This window comes from Quercus robur, chromosome 8, assembly GCF_932294415.1.
Source record: "Quercus robur chromosome 8, dhQueRobu3.1, whole genome shotgun sequence".
In the NCBI taxonomy this organism is placed as follows: domain Eukaryota; kingdom Viridiplantae; phylum Streptophyta; class Magnoliopsida; order Fagales; family Fagaceae; genus Quercus; species Quercus robur.
Window position 1 is genome coordinate 30,240,774 of NC_065541.1, and position 19,829 is coordinate 30,260,602.

General features: G+C 36.5%; 1 protein-coding gene and 1 long non-coding RNA gene across 2 annotated transcripts; one reads left to right on the forward strand and one right to left on the reverse strand.

The window, feature by feature from the left end:
- Positions 1-414: 414 nt before the first annotated feature.
- LOC126695175 (homogentisate 1,2-dioxygenase) lies at positions 415-6,080 on the reverse strand. The gene is made up of 9 exons (XM_050391831.1): positions 5,758-6,080; positions 5,419-5,652; positions 4,152-4,231; positions 3,523-3,690; positions 3,191-3,366; positions 2,941-3,010; positions 2,673-2,827; positions 2,123-2,206; positions 415-1,026 (listed from the first exon to the last, which is right to left on the reverse strand). Exons 1-9 carry the CDS (start codon positions 5,949-5,951, stop codon positions 817-819), a joined length of 1,371 nt encoding a protein of 456 aa, XP_050247788.1. The 5' UTR covers positions 5,952-6,080; the 3' UTR covers positions 415-816.
- A 7,383-nt stretch (positions 6,081-13,463) lies between these two features.
- On the forward strand, positions 13,464-15,481 carry LOC126695176 (uncharacterized). The gene is made up of 2 exons (XR_007645991.1): positions 13,464-13,682; positions 14,902-15,481. It is a non-coding gene; the product is annotated as an uncharacterized LOC126695176 (long non-coding RNA).
- Positions 15,482-19,829: the final 4,348 nt, after the last annotated feature.

Genomic DNA, 19,829 nt, shown 5'->3' on the forward strand with positions numbered 1-19,829 from the left:
TGACTCCTGTGGGGGAGGATTTTGTTCCACGCCCCGCAAGCTTATTGTCCTCTTTGGGGAGCCAAGCCCGCAAGGTTTTGGTTCTCGGCCCCGAGAATGGAAGTCCAGGATTTTCACCTCAGGCCAAGGGCTTTGCCTTGTAGCCATTTTGGCTTGACACCTTTGTCCCACATCGGTTGGAGATGCGCCCCACTCATGGCTTATAAGCCCTTGGAGCAACCATAAGATTAGGCTTGAGCCTATGCTATTGGACTATTATATTTCAAAGTCTAACAGTTATATTTCTAACAATTAGGATGCCCGACTTTCAAACACAACAAAGTAAGCATATAGAACTGATTTCTTTGAGTGTGAGAGAGGGAGTGAGGCACATTGCTTGTACGAAAGTGACTTCAGAAAAACACTAAAAATCAGTTGTCTGATCAGAATTATAGTAATCACATATATCCAATGGAAACAGCCACTGTTCAGAGAAAACTTTTCACCCAAAATTTGGATAAAATACATCATCCGCAATCACAAGTGGAAGGTGCTTATCAATATTTGCAACTCAGGCAATGCTTATTAGACCCTTAAAACTGATACAAGGCCATGTTGGTAGGTTGAAACATTTGTAGAAGTTTGATACAATCATGCTATTAAGCAAACTAAGATAAGACAGAAAAATAAAACTCTATATATCTAATATATCCACACTTTAGATGCTCTTTTATTGTATTATATACATGCTGGATTGACTTATGGTTGCTTCAAGCTGATAATGTTTGTTCTATATATTAACACGATAGACTCGCCTCCACTTTCAGTATCATCATGTCAATTCTGTATGTTTAAACTTTTCATATCTGTCCCTTCGCCTGTAAAATGGGATCTCAGGCCTATCCAACAATGGTAATAATCATGATCCATTAAGGGAGACTCAAGAGCCCAAGAGCAGACGCGGGGTATTAAACACGATTCAAACATAAAAGCCATGGTATCAGTTATTTTATGCGGCCCTGCCTCATTTCCACTTGCAATTGTTGTCTGTGCATCAAAATGAGCGATATGGTTAGATCAGGACTATTCATTGACTCTAACCCTAATGAACAAGATTATATGATATGGTTAGATCAGGACTATTCATTGAATCTAACCCTAATGAACAAGATTATATCATTGGCCGGTAAAGGGACTCCCCAGGAGTTGACTCAAGGTTTGAAGTGTTCAACATTAGATCCACTCAAGGTTTCAAGTTCTGGAAATGGAGCCGATATATGACCCTCTATGTTTCAGATTGCCATTAATTTGATCTCTCTTTCGAATTTAAACAATTTTATTGAACTTTCAGATTGCTATCAATATGATCCTTCCATCTAGCTGTTAAATGCCATGTCACCCACACATAACCGTCAAACTGATGAAGTATTGGTGAAAAAATGAGAGGGAGAGTGTTGGGAGAAAGAAAAAACATAAAAGAGGTAAATAATGAAGAAATAGATTAGGAAGAGAAACATGGAGAGGGGTTAGGGTAATTAGTGAGGGGAGAGTAGAGCGGAAAGCAAATCTGGGTGAAAAAAAAAATCAAAGACATAAAGTGAAAAACAAAAGATGAATTTGGGATTGTTTGCTTCATTGAATTCATTTTGGGGGATTTATTTTTCCTCTTGTTTATCAGATTTGAATACTAAGGTAGTTTAGGAGAAGATGGGGAATCTCTTCTAGATCTACTTTAACTAGGTCTGGTATGACGATGATAATTTTTACATATCTGAATTGAAGAAGAACTTGAAGGAGGACAAGAAGAATAAGAAAAGGAAAGAAGGATGATGATGAGGTGAGCAAGAGCTATCCTACCCCATCCACCACACAGCACCTGCTCTCTCTTTTTTTTTTTCTCAATTTTTTGCACTAAAAGGATACTGTTTTGGTCAGCACCTTTAACTCACATGAAAATTAACAGCATTAATGGATATGGATGGAAGACCAAACTGACCTCAATATGGAAGTTTAGGTATTAAATTAAATGCAGAGGGATCAGATTGACAGCAGATATAATCTTGAAAGGAGTAATTTATATTTTAACCAAAAAAATAAAACGTAGCCATCATCTTTTTCTTTGGGTTGCTTATAAAATACATACCTCATATGTCTTGGTATCAGGCCCATGGGGAGTCATGCAGTTATGAAGACTTGCACCACCAGGGAGAAACCCGTCAGCTTTCGCCTGAAAACAAGATTATGAAATAAATTGTATAATAGAATGAAGAACAAAGCTGAATTAAAGTATCCACTTCCTCATATGCCAAATTGTTCTGCACATGCATGCCTTATATACACAGTATAATAGGCCAGAACTGGACAACATGATTTTCCCATCTGTTGCCAGGAAGACTTCAACATGTATATGACCCTAAAATATGATGATTCTACAAAGACATCTTATGATATTAAATGACTAACATGCATTTAGAAGCCGCATGTTAATTATTTATTTTAAATATTAACAGCATAAAAAAGAAGTTTGGCATTTGAATATATGCAGCAACCACCTTCCCCAACAGTACAAAGAATTTTACATCCCATTCTCAGCCAATATATAATCCCCCAATATTAGGAAATTACTTTGTCCACCACATGTAACATTCACAACACGATGAGATAAGTAGTTTAAATTAGATTTTGAGAACAACCTCATATCCACCGTGAATGAGGCCCATAAATTCACTCATACAATTGCGATGATAATATGGAGGCCGGAATGTATGCTCTGCAACCAACCATCGGGGAGGAAAAATGACAAAATCAAGCAGAGCAACGCCAGGTTTTTCAGTTGGTGCCGTCAATACTGCATAATAATTGCAAAATAATAAACTAAGATAATCAAACACACTTTATAAGTGAAAGCGAAAACCTCATTAACCCAAATTTGAAATAATAAAAGCACACCATTAAGCATACCTGTATTTATTGATGGATCACTATGATCGATTAAAACTGTATTGTAAGGGCAGAACTTACTTAGATCATACTGCAAGCAAATCAGATATTAGATCAAATCAAGTCCCTTTATGGTTATCATAGTCATATCTAGAGAGTTTTAACAGTCCAAAATGTTATATAAACAGCTGAGAGAGAGAGAGAGAGAGAGCTGCCTATTCTTTTTATTTCATTCATGCAAAAAAGACGTTTTCTTAAAAGTAACACCCACCTTATACGGAGCATAGTTACCATGCCAAGCAACAACATTGAATGGAGAGAAATCTTGTCTAGCAGTAAAGAGTTCGCCACCAAACTTTTGTACAATAGTGAAGCCTGGATAGGAACTCTCTTCAAACCAGGCTGTAGGCACAAGGAAATCCCTTGGAGCAGCAAGACCATTAGCACCTACATGCAATCAAATTAATAATATTCTCACTTTTGGAAGTATTGAAGTTTAACGATTGATCAATTAAGTACTCTAATGTCATATAATTTGAGACAAAAAAATAATCGCACTTGCTTTTTACTCAAACACCACCAGCTGAACAAGAGACTAGGTACCTATGGGTCCAAGATCAGGAAGTTGAAAATGGGTACCAAAAACCTCAGCAACATAACCACGTGATGGGCCATCAGGCAAATTAACAGCAAAACGAAATCCCTGAGGTAGAACGGCAATTTCACCCGGGGAAACTTGCAATCTTCCACATTCAGTAGTGATCCATAGCCCTGCACAACCAGCATAGAGTGTAAGAAAGAAAACTCCTATCAATTTAACACAGAATACCCTCACAAAAAGGGTTAGATTTTTTAAACAGTGTACTTGCAAAATTTCAATTACCTAGTAGCACAACGAGCCAACAATTAGATACAAGATCAGAATATAAGACTCTTGGAATGCCAATCCTCCAGCAGGAGGGCACTATGGGTATGTGTTTCACATCAAAGAGCTCATTCAAAGGTGAATTCGTTCATCACCCTCTAAAATTAAGCAATCAGTGTCTAAAAATCTCCATTTATTAAGGGAAATTGTCTTTCATATGTGTACATAAATAGAAAGACATCTGCAGACTTTATCCCTTTCCAATTTTTAACAAAGTATGGCCTTCTAACAGGATATCAGGGGGGGAAATCCCTATTTAAGAGAAACCAAAATTAAAATCAACCTTTAAGATAGAAACATCACTTACTTCCCTGTTGAGGCACTATCAAGAAGTCACCATCAGCATTGCAAAAGGCACAGTTAGTCATAGATTTGTTGGCCGTGTACCTACAAATTTAATTCCTCAATCTATCAAGGTGTACATAAAACCTTCATAATTTCATTCATGTGTTAACATAAACAAAGAAGATTTGGGATCTAGGAATTCATTAATCTCTTTGGAAAATATTTCTACTGAAGAAATTTTGCAAACTTGAAAATGAAAGCAGGACAGCAACAAAAATTGTGTGAAAGATATAAAAATGAGGTCGTACCCAGTGCACAAGTCTTCCCCTTATGCAGTAAAAATAAATAACTAAGTAAAAAGACAACTGCTTGTTAGCATTTCTTATATCACTTTCACACATTGAACTATGAACCAGTTATTTAGTTGCCACTGAGCATATAAAGAAAAAATGAATAAACGGAACACTCTTAAGTAACACTAGCTCCAGTTCACTACATTTTAGCAAACCATTGGCAGTCAAGAGAAACTATTTAGCTTTGAAATAGTGAATAAATTAAGTTAATTTATTATAACATCACAGCTTTTTTAAACCTTGACTTTAGCTGTTTCTCCAACACTAAAGGTCAGCCATTTGACAGCTGTAAAACTCAAAACAAAAAAATCCAAAGTTTCTTTAACTGGTATTTCTGAGCAATTAAACACAGTTTAAACTTTAAAGTTTTCTTCTTTCTTTCTTTCTTTCTATTTATTAAAATAATAATAATAATCATAATCATAAGATAAGATAAAACTCGGACTTCATCTAACAATAAAGTTCGCATAGCTTATTTTTTAACTTTTTGAAATTGAGATTGTTTGAAAAAAGCTGCACCTTAGAAAAAAGTGAATTTTAAAATTTAAAAAAAAAAAAAAAAAAAAAAAAAAAAAAAAAACTATACTGTGTTATTTGATAACACGTTACCAAACTGGTAGGTCCATATTCTATCTTTTAATAATAATAATAAACCTGATAGGTCCATATATGATATTTGTGGAAGTGGAAGAACTGGGTGTCCTTACCTTAATACCTGATAATCAATTCATACATAACAAATAAATAAAAAAACTAAGTTCTAAAAGAATTTGAGGCAGAATGCAAATTAACTAATAATTACCAAACAAAGTAGGGAAATAATAGTGAGGAATACAGTAATTAATGTCATACTCACATGAATATATATGGTATGGCTAATGGCGTAAATGTAGTCGTAAAAAAAGAAAGAAAGAATGAAATAGGGAAATTAGTTACATGTGAATAGCAAATCCATGGCGTAGGAATGAGCTGCCAGCCCCGCACACGGTGTATAAGCCATCGATAAAATCCGTGGGTTGATCGGGAATATGAGGGGGGTTCCATCGTAGCTGAGTTGGGGTGGTAGAAGCTTTGGACTGGTTGTTGAATTCACTAACCAGCTTCTCATGACCTGCTTCCCGACGTTTAAACGGTTCATGTGTAACTGATGGTTTTATCCGATATAGCCAACTGCAGCCCACATATTCATATTCAAAAGTAACGAAACTAGCAGCTATGCAATTATATTGAAAGTAAAGCAAGGCAATCAGCAATTAATTATTAATTCAATCAGACCTGCGAAGATTGAGCTTGCGAGGAGAGGTGAAGGGGGTGCCAGAGATCTGTTCGGCGTAGAGGCCGAAAGGGCAGATAAGAGGGCTGTTTTGACCTTTGGGAAGAGCTCCTGGGATTGCCTCCGAAGCAAAGTGGTTTCCGAACCCAGATTGGTACTCCACCTCTTCTGCTTCTTCTGCCCTCTTATTCTCCATTTATTATGTTTATGTTTATCTATAGAAGAAGAAGAAGTACAAGAGAAGGTTCAAGGCCAGGGTGAAGGTGAAGGTGGGTATTATCTTATATTTTATTATTTGCATGTTGAAGGAGTCACTGAATCACCATTTTATAAAGGAGAGAAAGGGAGGATTAGCAGGAAAATTGAGAAATGAGAAAGATGTCATAATCATGCTGTCGTGGCGATATTGTCCGTTACAAGAGACGTAGGCCTATTAATGAGATATACCAAAACTACATTTTTCACGCAAATTTATTGAATATTTAATAATCATAAATGCGTGCATTCTCATTTTACATAAATTTTAGATCTTATCATAAATCTAATCAGAAAGATCCATAATTGTATGTGAGATAAGGGTACACATTTATAGTACTTTGAAAATACTTATTAATTACTCATTTTTCACTACATTGTTTTGTTACAATTAAATTCATTTATGGGGTTCTCCTCTTGGCCCACAACTCCTTTTCCTCTCCATTGTTGTCAAATATTTAATGGGAACTAAATTGACTCTAAACTTATTGTGAGGAACTTGTATGTCTTGATTAGAGTAAGCCTAAAGAATTTTTATTTTAATGATTTGCCTAGACTTTCTACCAATAATAACAAATTTTGCAACTAATTAAGAAAGTAAGGCAGTATTGAGAGATGTCACAGTTGGATTTACCTTCACGTGAGAAGTCTGTTACTTTTTTAACAAAAATATTAATTTGGCACATTTGCAAAGTTCGTGGAGTTAATTGGCCAAAACAAAAATTTAGGGAGTGTAATGGCCACTACTCTAAAGTTCAGAGGGTGTGTGAGTATTTTTCCCATTATAATTTGTGTAACATTACTTTTGTATAGGACCATTATGAATATAAATCCTCTGTACAATTTTTTGTGTACCATTTTATATTCCACAAAATGGTACAACTAACATCACTTTTGCATTGTCACTCAAAGTAAAGCTAAATCCTACCTGCGGGGGTGGATTGACGACCAAAGACACCGACAGGTGTATGGTCATTCAAAATAAAGCCAAATCCTACCTATGGGGTGATCGACAACCAAAGACATTGACGGGTGCAAGATCACTTAAGATAAAGATAAGTCCTACCTACGGGATGAATCAACGACCAAAACATCGATGGGTGCTTGGTCCTTCATTCAATCTAATTCCTACCTAAGGGATGGACTAACGACCAAAATATTGATGGGTACTTGGTCCTTTATACAATCTAAGTCCTACCTACGGGATGGACTGACGACCAAAAATATCGACGGTTGCTTACTCTTTCATTCAATCTAAAGTCCTACCTAAGGGATGGATCGACGACCAAAATACTAACGGGTACTTGGTCCTTTATACAATCTAAATCCTACCAACGGGATGGATCGGCGACCAAAAATACCGACACGTACTTGGTCCTTCACTCAATCTAAGTCTTACCTAAGGAATGGACAGACGACTAAAATATCGACGAGCACTAACACTTGGCCTATTTTAGTGAAACACATGTTCTCATTTGGTCTAACGGAGTAAACCCGATGAACGTGTACATAGCCAACCATTAAACTTGACTAAAGGTACCTTCGAGAAGGTCGGCAAGAATATTCTACAAGCAAATTATATATTAACAGAAAACAAAAGATGCATTCAAGACTGATGGAAGCATAAAAATGTTCGGTAAGCATAAACAACAAACATATCCAGGGAGCATGTGAAAATAGAAAGGACATTATAGATATAAAAGTATGTGTTCAAGCTCGATGAGGGCATAAAAATGTTAACTTGTGCCAAAACAAGGCACCCCGAATAGTTATGAACTTATTTGTACCCAAAACAAGGCACCCAAATTTTTTTCAACTTACTTAAAATATAAAAGAAACAATCAATTTTAAGGATTACAAAAATCAAGTTGGAGGATCGTCGGGCACTTGTAGACACCATATTTTGTACTCGGTTTATAAACTTTAGTCCCCGGTCCCAATAATGAGCTTTACATAGGTAATTGAAGTTATTTTGATAGTTTAGAAGTAATTACAACTCAAAAGTGCTCAAATTGCTTTGAAAACATTGTTAAAAAATGATCTTTGCTTATTGTTTTGACCATAACTTTTGATCCACAAATACTTTTTGAGTTCAGTTTGTTTCATTGGAAAGTAGACATACTGGGCTTTAATTTGAATACAAAATTTGCCTAATTTGGACTTACATCGAGTGAGTTATGACCGTTTGAAGTCGAGCCATCAGAGTTGTATGTATGCATGAAACTTCATGTGTACGCATGCACGAACTTGCATATGCATACACAAACTTGTGTACACAGGGCCCATTCTAGAACCTCAGAACTTCATGTTTTAGGGCCCAAAGCCTCCCTCTTTGATGGGGCCCGGCCCCTAGACCCTTTGGAATGTCCAAAACCCTAAAAATAAGCCTGAAAACCCTAGTTTTAACATATAAATACATTCTTATACCTCTAAACTCAAACCCTAGCTAGAGAGAGTTGATTTTTGACCTAAAATTCTCCAAAACACTTTTCTAACTCTGATTTTTTGCACACACAGCCACCATGAACGTTTTTTGGTTCTTCCAAACCTCTCTCTAGTAATCTTAAGTTAGAAACTACTTTCTAAATTCTTTCAAAAACCTTTTTCAAAACAACCTTTTGAATAACATCATTTTTTTTTTTTTTTTTGAGTTATGATAACTATGAACTATTGGAAATCTTCTTTTACCTTGATATCTCATTGAATCTTATTATGTAGGCACTAAAGGGCCGGTTAAATATCAATCAAGTTTGTATTCCATAGCAAGGTGAGTCTCTCTTCATGGCTTTTCCTTGATTTGGTTCTTTTATCATTTGTGTTTTTGTTGTTCTTAGTTAATTTATATGTTATTCATGCTTAGAAATATGTTTTGTTTTGTTTTATTTTATTTTGTTTTGTCTCATCATGTTTTGATTGGAAAGTTGATATAATTTGATATATTGATGAATATGTTTTGATGTGTTAAGTGTTGCTCTTGTTTGTTGTTAGATCCAATGCATGTTTAGGAATAGATTTTGTTTTGTTTATCTTTGATATCTTTGTTGTTAGTTTAGGTTGCTTAGTTTTATATTAGAAGCATGTTAGGTTTGTTTTAATTATTGTTTTGTTGCTTGCTTTAAAATTGTGTTTCTGGGCGTGTATGCGTGCACATACTTATGTATACGTACGCATACTAGAGGCATGTGTACACATACTCATGTATGCGTACGCATACTCGTGCCCAAAAATGCAGATTTAGGGTTCTTGCAATTTTGTTTGTTTTGCTTAGTTTTAATCTTTTGTTTAAGTCTTGTTAAGTCTAATTTTCACAGGTTTAGGTCTAGGGTTAGTAGAATAACATGTTTCACATGCCTTGATTGTTGAATTAGTAATTAGGGTTTATATCTTGGTTGAATCACATGAACATGCATTGATGCATAGGTGCTGTGGTGCTATGAGGTAAGTCATGCATAATTACATGAACATGGATTTGATTGGGATGATGGGCATGACATGGTTTATGAACATGATGAATATGCTTGGTTAATACCATGATGCTATGCTTGGATGTTTGGGATATGCTTGATGTTAATGCCTTGTTGATGCTACCGTATTATGATATGCTTGTTGCCTTGAATGAGATGAGATAGATGTGTGCTTGGGTTATGATATGCCATGATAGGTGAGTGATTAGGTTTTGGGATGTTTGATGCCATATTGATTGTTAGATGTATGATGGCGTGTGTGTGAGTATAGATGCAAAGTTAAATGTGCCTTTAATAGGGTTAAGACATAAGACACAATGAGATGAAACTAACCTTAGGGTTGGACGATTTTGGGTGCCTAACACCTTCCCAAGACTGTACCTTAACTCTGAACCCATATCTCTGGTAGTAAGATCAATGGTTCTTTCTCGAGAGGACGCTATATATATATATATGGTTCTTAGACCATTGCAAAAATTAGGTGGCAACTCCATCCGTTGTGTCCACAGCACCACCTAGCCTTCATCTGTAGTCTGCCCGTCATTCTCCACTGGCCCATCTCCATCACTCACCTCTAGGTCAACCACGTTATCTACAATCACCTCACCACCTCCTAGGGTCGTCGAGGGAACTGAAAGATTAATTTGGACCAGATGGAAGTCCAAGCCAGAGTTTGGGAAGAAAAGAATGGCTTGCTCGTGGAAGTGTTTAAAGCCTTTAAGCAAACTGATCACCCAACTCATCAAAGTAAGGTTGGGACGTTTGAAACTCAGCGATGGCATCGGCCTTAATCCTTTCCACATGCTCACAAAGAGCAACTAGTTCAGTCACCAGGTTGGAATTTTCCTTTGTCAATTCCTCAACCTGACGAGCATTCTTCTCAAGCTTGGTGATCCTGGCCTTCTGAGCCGATCTTAGCATTCAGAGTCCTCATGGCCTCTTTTATACTGAGTGATCTTCTCCCTATCAGAGGCCTGATAGGCCTTTAACTGACCAACGGACGCTTCCTATGATATACACCTAATCTGGAGGGCCCTCATCCTCACCAAAGCCTGAAAAAAGGGACAAACGGTTAGACTTGAAAAACAAACTTAAAAAGGAAAAAAAGAAGCCTGTAAACAAAGATTAAACTTACCCTTGTCAAGTCAAAAAGACCCGAGTCACCTAAGGCCTCAGTCTCATGCTTCAAGGACTTGTCAATGTCTTCATTTTGGATGAGAGATCGAGCAATACCAACAGCGTGCTACTTATTCCTCACCAACAGGGGGATGGGAGGCTAGGCGTTGAGGCCTTGAGAGGTCATAAGACCCTTGCTCTTGCCATGACAAGGAGGCTCAAGCGTTTTCTGGACCGTCTCCACTTGATCCTGATGGTCAACCGGGTCAGAAAGTTTCTTGCTTGGATGATTCCCATCACTTGAAGGTTTTTTCTTCTGGCCCACGTTCATTGGAGGAATCGACGATCCCTTAGACTACTGAGCTCGAGCCACAACCACTTTCTTCACCTCCGAGGCTTTCCTCTTTCCAACATCCATTTCTAAAAGAACACAAAAGGCAGACAGGTTAGGTTTTTCAAATCAACAATTAAAGAACAAGTCAATGGAGAGAAGACTTACGATTTCGGTATAAAGTTTCTATCCATGCTTCGTCAGAAGGTTCAAGTTCGCCACAAAAAGCGTGCAATTTGTCAAATGTGACAAGATCCTTCCACCCCCTCTCCACTATGCAGATATCAAGTGTATGGTTGATGAAATTTTCCTGCTCAAGAGATATCATCGGGCGGATTTGGGCTATAGAAATACCAAAACATATAGGTTAAAGATAAGGTAAAAGTCGACAGACGATATAAGAAAAGCTTCCTAACGACTCACCAGACTTATCCATTATCCCCCAAGTATGGTCGTAACCTTCCCCTATATTTTTCCATTCGTCAGGTCTACATACCCAGTTGGTGCCATTGACAAAGAAATACCTGCTTTTCCAATCATGATTGGAATCAGGCATGTTAGACACAAGCTTTAATGCAACCTTATGACACACAAAGTTATAGAAACCCTGTGATGCCAAAATCTACTGGGGTTTATAGCAGTAGAAGAAATTGTTGAGAGTAATGCCCCAACGGCCTCCACTCACCTAGCCCCAAAGCACCTTCACTCCAAGAAATATCCTCTATGCATTAGGAGATATTTGGCAGATGAATATCCCAAGATAGTCCGCTAGCCGATGGTGGATCTCGGTGAGAGGTAACCTCAACACTGCGATAAAGGTGACCTCATAGAACCCAATGTCCTCATTCTTGCTTGAGTAACACTTCTCCCCTATACATGCCCTTCTTATAGGGATGTCTTCAGGAATTTGAAAGCCCAGGGCGAAGCCTTCCAAAGACATACTTTATCATTCTAGGAGGGAAATTATTCACCACCCAGATCTTCGAAAGGACAAACTCCCTACAATTTTGCCCCGATGGACTGGCTACCTCCTCGTCCTCCGCAAAAAAATTAGCCGACGGTGTAACGCCCTAGGTTAAAAAGAAAGAAAAGAAGGTGTAAATGCACTTTTAGTCCCTATATTTTGACTTTTTTCCATTTTAGTCCCTACATTTTATTTTTACCACTTTTAGTCCCTAAACCAATTAACGCGGGACATTTAAGTCCTTGAAGCACCATTCCATCACCAAACTAATGGGGAAACTGACAGATTAATAAAATAATAATAAAATTTCTAACCTTCTTATTTTTTAAAAAAGAAAAGAAAAGATTTTCAATTAATTTTGTTTCTCTTTTTATGGGAAGAACATGAAGAACATGTTCATGTTCTTTGTGTTCTTCCCTATAATCAATCTCTAGCAAAAAACAAACCCTAAACCTAGATCCTAACCAAACCCCAAACCCATATCCCCAGTAAAGCAAACCTTAGCCTTCAAATCCATAAATTTTCTTGGCAAACAAACAAAAAAAAAAAAAACCCACTAAAAAAAAAAAAAAAAAAAAAAAAAACCCAAATCACCATGACCGAATCAAAGAACATGAAGATCAAACCCAAGCAAAAAAATAGAAACAATTGAAATCTGCCACTAAAAAGAAAGGTTAAGACCCATGAAAAACAACCCACCCACGCTATCCATCAAGTCACCAAATCAAACAACTAAGATCCAAAATCCATCAACCAAAAATTGTACAATCTTGATCACCAAATCCACCTCCAACCCACTAAAAGCAAGTCCCACCGACTAGCGGTTGAACGGAACCCAAAAAAAAAAAAAAAAAACCCTTTTCGTTCATTGGCCTTGGCTCGTACAACTACAAACTACAAAACCTTACAAAACGACATAGACAAAGGAAAGCAAATAGTCTTAATCGCCCTCAGGCGACCAATTCAATTCCAAAAAAAAAAAAAGAAACCCAAACAGGCAGCTCTCCTCCACGAATGACAAATTTGATTTGATTTGATCTGATCTGGAAATGGAGTCGTTGACGTCGTCGATGTTTGTGGAACTGGAAGACTACGGTCAGAAGGTAGACCGACTCGGCGGATCTGTGAGGTTTTGTTGAACTACCCGGAGGGTACAACGATGCTAAAGGAGCTCATTCAGAATTACGTTTTTAACGAAATGAACACATGTTCTAGATTCTTTATGTTCTTCAAAAAAAAAAAAAAAAGAAACAAAATTAATTGAAAATCTTTTCTTTTCTTTTTAAAAAAATAAGAAGGTTAGAAATTTTATTATTATTTTATTAATTCGTCAGTTTTCCCGTTAGTTTGGTGACAAAATGGTGCTTCAAGGACTTAAATGTCTCGCGTTAATTGGTTTAGGGACTAAAATTGGTAAAAATAAAATGTAGAAACTAAAATGGAAAAAAAAAAAAAAAGTCAAAATTTAAGGACTAAAAGTACATTTACGCCAATAAAGAAAGAATGTGGTCAAATTTTGAGACCTATGTGAGCCTTCACCTACCCCCCTTATTTCCCAACCACTCATTCTCACAAAATATCTCACCCTCTCCCTTGGCTGGCTAGTGAAGGGGCTGCCTTCATTTTCTTTTATTGTCACACTCAAGCATAAACACACCCACATACACTACTCTCTACATCTCTCTTTCATTCTTTCACTGGTGCACATCTCATAGCCACCTCCACCATTTTTTCGACAAGGTTTACCAGAAAACTCCATAGGAAAAAGTTAAGGCTCACTCATACCTTTTATTTGAGGTAAAAATTTCTAATCTTTTTGGTGGGTTTTATACTTTTGCATGAGGTTCTTTTAATCTAAGTTTTGGAAATGATATTCATGTGATTTTTGAGCTTCTTGGGTGATATTCTTGTGATTGTGTATATGGGTTTTTGATTTGGTGGACTTATTTGATGAGTGGGTTTATGGTTTTAACAAATGGTATCTATCTAAGGTTTATTTATGGTGGAAATTTATGGGTTTTGAACTATATCATATGATAGTTGGTAAATCAAAATTTTCCATTGCTATTGGGTTTATTTGGAGCTAGTTAAAGATTTATATTGTTTGTCCTGGAGGATATTGTGATTTTGGTTTCATGGGTCTCTTGATGATGTTGTGTAAACCTTGTGGGAACTACTTATTAAGTGTTGAAGTTTTAATGTTAGGGAGAATACCTTAAATGATTTAAGTCTATAAATTAGAGTCTATGCCTTGTAAATTAAATTGTTGAGAAACTTTGGAAGTGGAATACATTATTTGTGAGGTTAAATACTTAGGCTTGCCTAATTAATTTCTTATTTAGTGATTTCTAATTTGTAGCTAGATGCAATATCAAGCCTTGTGCTTATCGTGATAGTTTTGCTTGATATTGTTTAAGTTCTAACTAATCTCCTTTGGAGCTTGAGGAATTAGGCTTTGCGGGGTGCGAGGTAAGTAGCTTTTTAATGAGATTTTTGGAAAATAACCTTGTTGCATAAACGTTGTTTTTGGGTCAAACATATTTTGGAAAATTATTTGTGGGATTATGTTTTCTTAAAAAATGTTGTGTTATGACCCTGTTATATATGATTACATATGAAAAGTTCATCATGTTTAATATTACATATGGGGAAATGCATGAATATTTGACTTGGAAAAAAAAAGTATATTTGAATTCATTTGATAGTGGATTTCATGGATTTATGGTATTACTTTGGAAATACTAAAGATGTTTTGTCTTAAATTGTATTATTTGGGAAATTGATGCAAAATATTTTTGACAAAAAATGATTTTGAGGACTTTGAGAATATTGTGGATATTTGGTTATTGAAATATCTTATGAAACTACTTGGAAGTAAACTATATAGTTTGAATACATTTAACTTGTGAGCTTTTGATGTGGGTTTGCCCTTGTGCTATGATGTTGGTGATTACCCCGTCTTTGTGATGACATCTTGGTGACGTGTGATTACTTCGTCTTTGTGATGACAAGTCAGGTTGGAAGCTCCCACTTTGCATGACATGGGTAAATCCTTAAGTGTATGAGTGAGGTTGCTGCCCATAAGGCCAAAAAGACCACATGCAAAAGGGGTATTGTGTGATGCATCATTCCCTACTGCATATAAGGGGAAGTGGTAAATCCTTGTGTGTGTGGGTGAGGCTAGGCAAGGCCAAGAGGCCATCTGCAAAAGAGGTACTACATGACATGTTATCCCCTGCTGCCAATGAGAGGATAGGTAAATCCTTGAAGGTGTGGGTGAGGCTAGACAAGGCCGTTAGACCACATGCCAAAAGAGATACGTATCATGCTAGTGTGTTTGGGTTCTGAATAGTCTGTGGCGGTATGATGTCTTAGTAACATTTCCGTCTTTGTGGCACCTTGGGTGAGGTTTTTGGTTTTGAAATAATATTGGATATTTTGGGAAACTTGGTACTCAATTATTTCTATTATTCTTGTCATGTTGTTAATGAATTGTTTTTGCATAAATAAAATGGAAATTCCCAAATTATAGCATGTTTTGTAAAATGCTCATTATTATGAAACTTGCATTTCCCCCGCCCCCATTAATTATGTTACTTATTGGGTTTTAGCTCATCCCACACTCTAACAGCTTTTTAGATCAATTAGTTATACATGGGGTATGCAATTTGCTTTATTTGGTGGTAATTGGAGTGCTATATTAAATTGGGAGACTTTTTCTGTAAATCGTTGGTGACTCAATTATTCTATGTTCAACAAGGCCTTAATAAATTCCATGGGAGGTTGGGCACTTGAGGTATGTTAGCCTTAGGCGTGGTAGGCCCAGATTTGATGTTGAGATTGTCTATTCTTGATAAAATTGTGACCTTGTGTAATCTATTTGGAGTTTTGTAATATATTCATGTATCATATGGAGGCATATGATTTTTAGTCATTATTTGTAAATGTGTTACAGAACTCTGACTTGTAATGTGGAGATTTCAGTATATATATTCTAATCATGTGGAAAAGAAAAGAAAAGAAAAATCTCTTACAGTTTCTTTCTTGATGGTTCTTTTCTCATACTTTGGACCCATTTGGGTTCGGGACGTGACAGACGGCTCCCTTTCAAAGGAACCAACTAAGTCATCAACCATGGACTCATACCCCAATGGAGAGACCTTGTCGTTACCCTACTCCAAACGGACATACGACAAATATTCACTTATCACGTCATTATTACTTGACATCTTTTCACCTACAAGCGACGAATGAAAAAATTACTCACATGACAACCAAACACTGGACCAACGACCATCCCAACTACAAATAAATAAATGAAAAAGATTTGAGGAATAGAAACTTACCCGATAGAAGTGACAATTGAAGAGCAACAAACGAAATGTTGAAACAGCCAGCTCTAAAATCGACGAATGATCTCAAAGACCGACGAAAGAACGAGTAAATAAAAAGAAATTACTCAAAAAAGGTGAAAAAGAAAAAAAAAAAAAATCAAAAGCAAGTTCACATCAATCTATTGTATGATTGCTTAGATACATCATAATAATGTCGAGTGAAACATGCATAAAGCATAATTTGGTGACGTAAAAAATCACCTTTTATCGAATAGCTTTTGTTGTTAGTGTTGGATCCGCCATAATACAAACAAAAAAAGATATTCGATAATTTGTTTACTGTCTTAAGTTTTTCATGAAAGAAGTTTACTGTCTTAAGTTTTTCATGAAAGAAGATTCGAATTTATGATATCTACTTTATAATAATTGTTTTTTTTATTATTAAATCAAAACATCAATTAATTCTTTTACACGGATAAAAGTGATTAAAACTATTTCCCATACCTCCCTTTATTCTGACATTAAAATTTATAAAAAAATGAATGATTATCTAAAAAAAACATTTTTTAGAAAATTATTTTATCTATATATGTAAAACCGAAAGCTTTGAAATTCTCATAAATTTTTACGTTAGCACAATATTTAAATAAAATTATTTTTGTTTAGTTCAAACGTAATAAGGCCAAAATGGGCAAATGCCCTTTTTTCGGAAATTAAACATCTTTGTGCCCTCATTCTGAAACTAAATAGGGAAATGCCCCTCTTTTGTAACTCGATAATGCTAAAATCGAGTTATATGAAATACTCGATACTATAATAATCGAGTTATACACAGGTTTTTCCCGCACTGCTGGCATTTTTTTTTTTGAATCTCTACATAACTCGATTATTTAAAAATCGAGTTAGTTATACTGTTATAAACCCTGATTTCGTACTGTCTTTGTGTCAGGTGGAGTGTTTCAATGTAACTCGATTACTGTAATATCGAGTTATAAAGTATACTTGATATCCGTAAAGTCGAGTTATTCTCTTATAATTTCTGCACACCTTCTCCCACTCAGTGTGCCTTGCTCTCTGCTGAACTGAGGACTTTCTGCTGAACTGAGTTGGAACTCCTCCACGGATCAACAGCGGCTTTCTTCAAACTCAATTGAAATTTGTATCACCTTAGGTAAAAAATTCACATCACAATTTTAGGGCAATGTTATTTTCATTTGATATTGTACTAAATTTTGATTTTTTAGGTTGAATGAATGTGAAGTAAGTACATTGGTGTGATTTTGGTTATTTGTTGTAGTAAACGTTGGTGAGAAGAGAATGAAATAATTTCTTTACTATAGCAACATTTTGTATTGCACATAATCATCATTGGTCAGACATTTACAACAACATTTAGTGTTGAAGACAATGTGTAGACATTACCAACAATGTCTATTGTTTATGGTCAAATGTTGGTGTTAGTGTTAGTATTTCATTTTTAGCATGCAATAGTACACAATTTTATGAATGTCTTTGCTGTGTACCATTCTATGCAGGATTACATTATTTAGCAACAGTTGATACACACTGTTAACTTGATCATTTGGTGTTATTGTATTCAGTGTCAATGTCTGGTTTTGGCAACCCACAACTCTATAGGCCTCATGATGTGTTCACTGCTATGGGTCGTTGTTGGGTATTGGAAGATGAGTTCAGCTATCCAATCAATCCGAATTTGCGAAATAGTGCTTACGTTCACAATACCATGAGACAGGAGTGGGCTTGGTTATTTCGTGAACAACAAATGTTTTATGATGAGTTGGTTGGTTTTAAGTTGCCAGTGCCTCGGCGACTCGCATCACAAATGCCCAGAGACAGCATCGACGAACTTCGTAAAGCATTGAACCGCATAAGAGAAGAAAATAATCGAATGAAGATACGTCTTAATCGATATCGGACCTAAGTCGAGATTCGAGAGTCAGTGCAGGAAGGGTGGTACGAGCATGCACAGTTCATGCAATCACTTCTTGCTGATCCCATTTATCAGTCAGACGTGGAGATGTCAGATGAAGAGTAATCGTGTCGTGTCGTGGTGTAATTAGATTTTGTTGGAGAACTATTTTGCTTAACTATGTGTTATATGTATGGTTGCATTTGTAATATGTAAACCTTATTATTGATTATGAGAAGCATGCACGTTATTCGTAATGTAGATTATTCTCACATAAGTCATAAAAGTCAAATATTCTCACACATGATGTTTTTCAATAAGCACGTACGACATAACACAGAAAACATAAAATAACTTACACTAACATTATTAACTTAACCATAGACATAACACACACACACACACACACCACAGTGGCATTCATTCTGATAGGTAGTACTCGTAGTTGAGGACATTGTTACGTTCTGCCGGAGTGAGTTGCCTGTTTGTTGCAACGGCTTGCTCCTCCGCCAATTGTAGCATATGATACCTGGACCTACGAAGTATCATAAGATTGTTCTCTTTTTTTATTTTCGTCACTGCACGCTCATATTGGTGCATGTTTTGTCGTGGCAGTGTGAGCGAGCTTCGCTCGACAAGAGGCGCTCCGATTTGCAGGAGATCATTGTGCAGAGCGTTGGACTCGTTCACGCGAAAGTCCCACTCCTGTTGCAATCCGGCATAGTATTCCCTCTCGTCAGAATCTCTTTGCGTTCTATAGTTATTTGGAAAATGAGGTAGCATCCAATTACGCATTGACATTGGAAAATGTGACTTTAGATCGGTATGTGTAGAAGTTTTGCAAGGGTAGATGTATGTAAATGGGACTTCGGTATGTGTAGATGTTTTGCAAGGGTAGATGTAAATGGGACTTTATATAGGGGTTTTGCAAGAGCAAGTATTCAGGTGGATGTGAGTATAAGTATTCACGTGAATAAAGATGATATGAGTTGACAGTATATTGTTCAGTGGCGTCTGTTGGTGCATGTGATTCGTTGAGGTAGCTGTTTCATATGGCTATAGCTTGTGCTACAGTAGCGGGCTGGTGATGTGTACTGCAAAAGAGGTTGCGTATTTATTCACGTGAAGACTATTCAACATTGATGTGCTTCATCTGACATGATTTGACGAGACAATGTTGAGCTGTGTTAAATGTATCATAAACTTCTCAGGGATGCTATAGGTACATCCTTTAAAAATGTTGCATTGCAAAAGGATGCATAGCTGTGTATTGACGTGCGTCTAGGTGATATGACTGGATAGGGTTCAACAGTGCAAAGCTATTGAGCAGCACTACAAACATCAATGTAGCAATAGGACCAATAACACTCGAAATTGATGCACAAAATTTTCTGCGTTGCTATGTGTATTGACGTGAGTGTGGATGGGTACTTCTGGTCAGGGTTCAACAATACTGAGCTATCCACCGTAGCTACAGTCATTGCTCCCTATGGTGGAATTTGGCAAGTGTGATTGAAGAAAGCTGATAACAACATTAGGTTTTGTAATGGTTGGCAGGATTTCGCTGAATACCATTCTATCTGTTATGGTTATTTTTTAGTCTTCAGATATGAAGGAAATTCAAGCTTCCATATTGTTATATTTGATAAGACTGCCACTGAGATTCAATATCCACGTAGG

What these genes read in the sequence shown, in the direction of transcription:
- LOC126695175 (XM_050391831.1), bottom strand. Translation starts at nt 5,951, where the DNA reads ATGGAGAATAAGAGGGCAGAAGAAGCAGAAGAGGTGGAGTACCAATCT. An exon ending in CATGGATTTGCTATTCACAT is followed by an intron (nt 4,232 to 5,418) that starts GTAACTAATTTC and finishes TTAAATTTGTAG; the next exon opens with GTACACGGCCAACAAATCTA. An exon ending in CTGATACCAAGACATATGAG is followed by an intron (nt 1,027 to 2,122) that starts GTATGTATTTTA and finishes TTTGATGCACAG; the next exon opens with ACAACAATTGCAAGTGGAAA.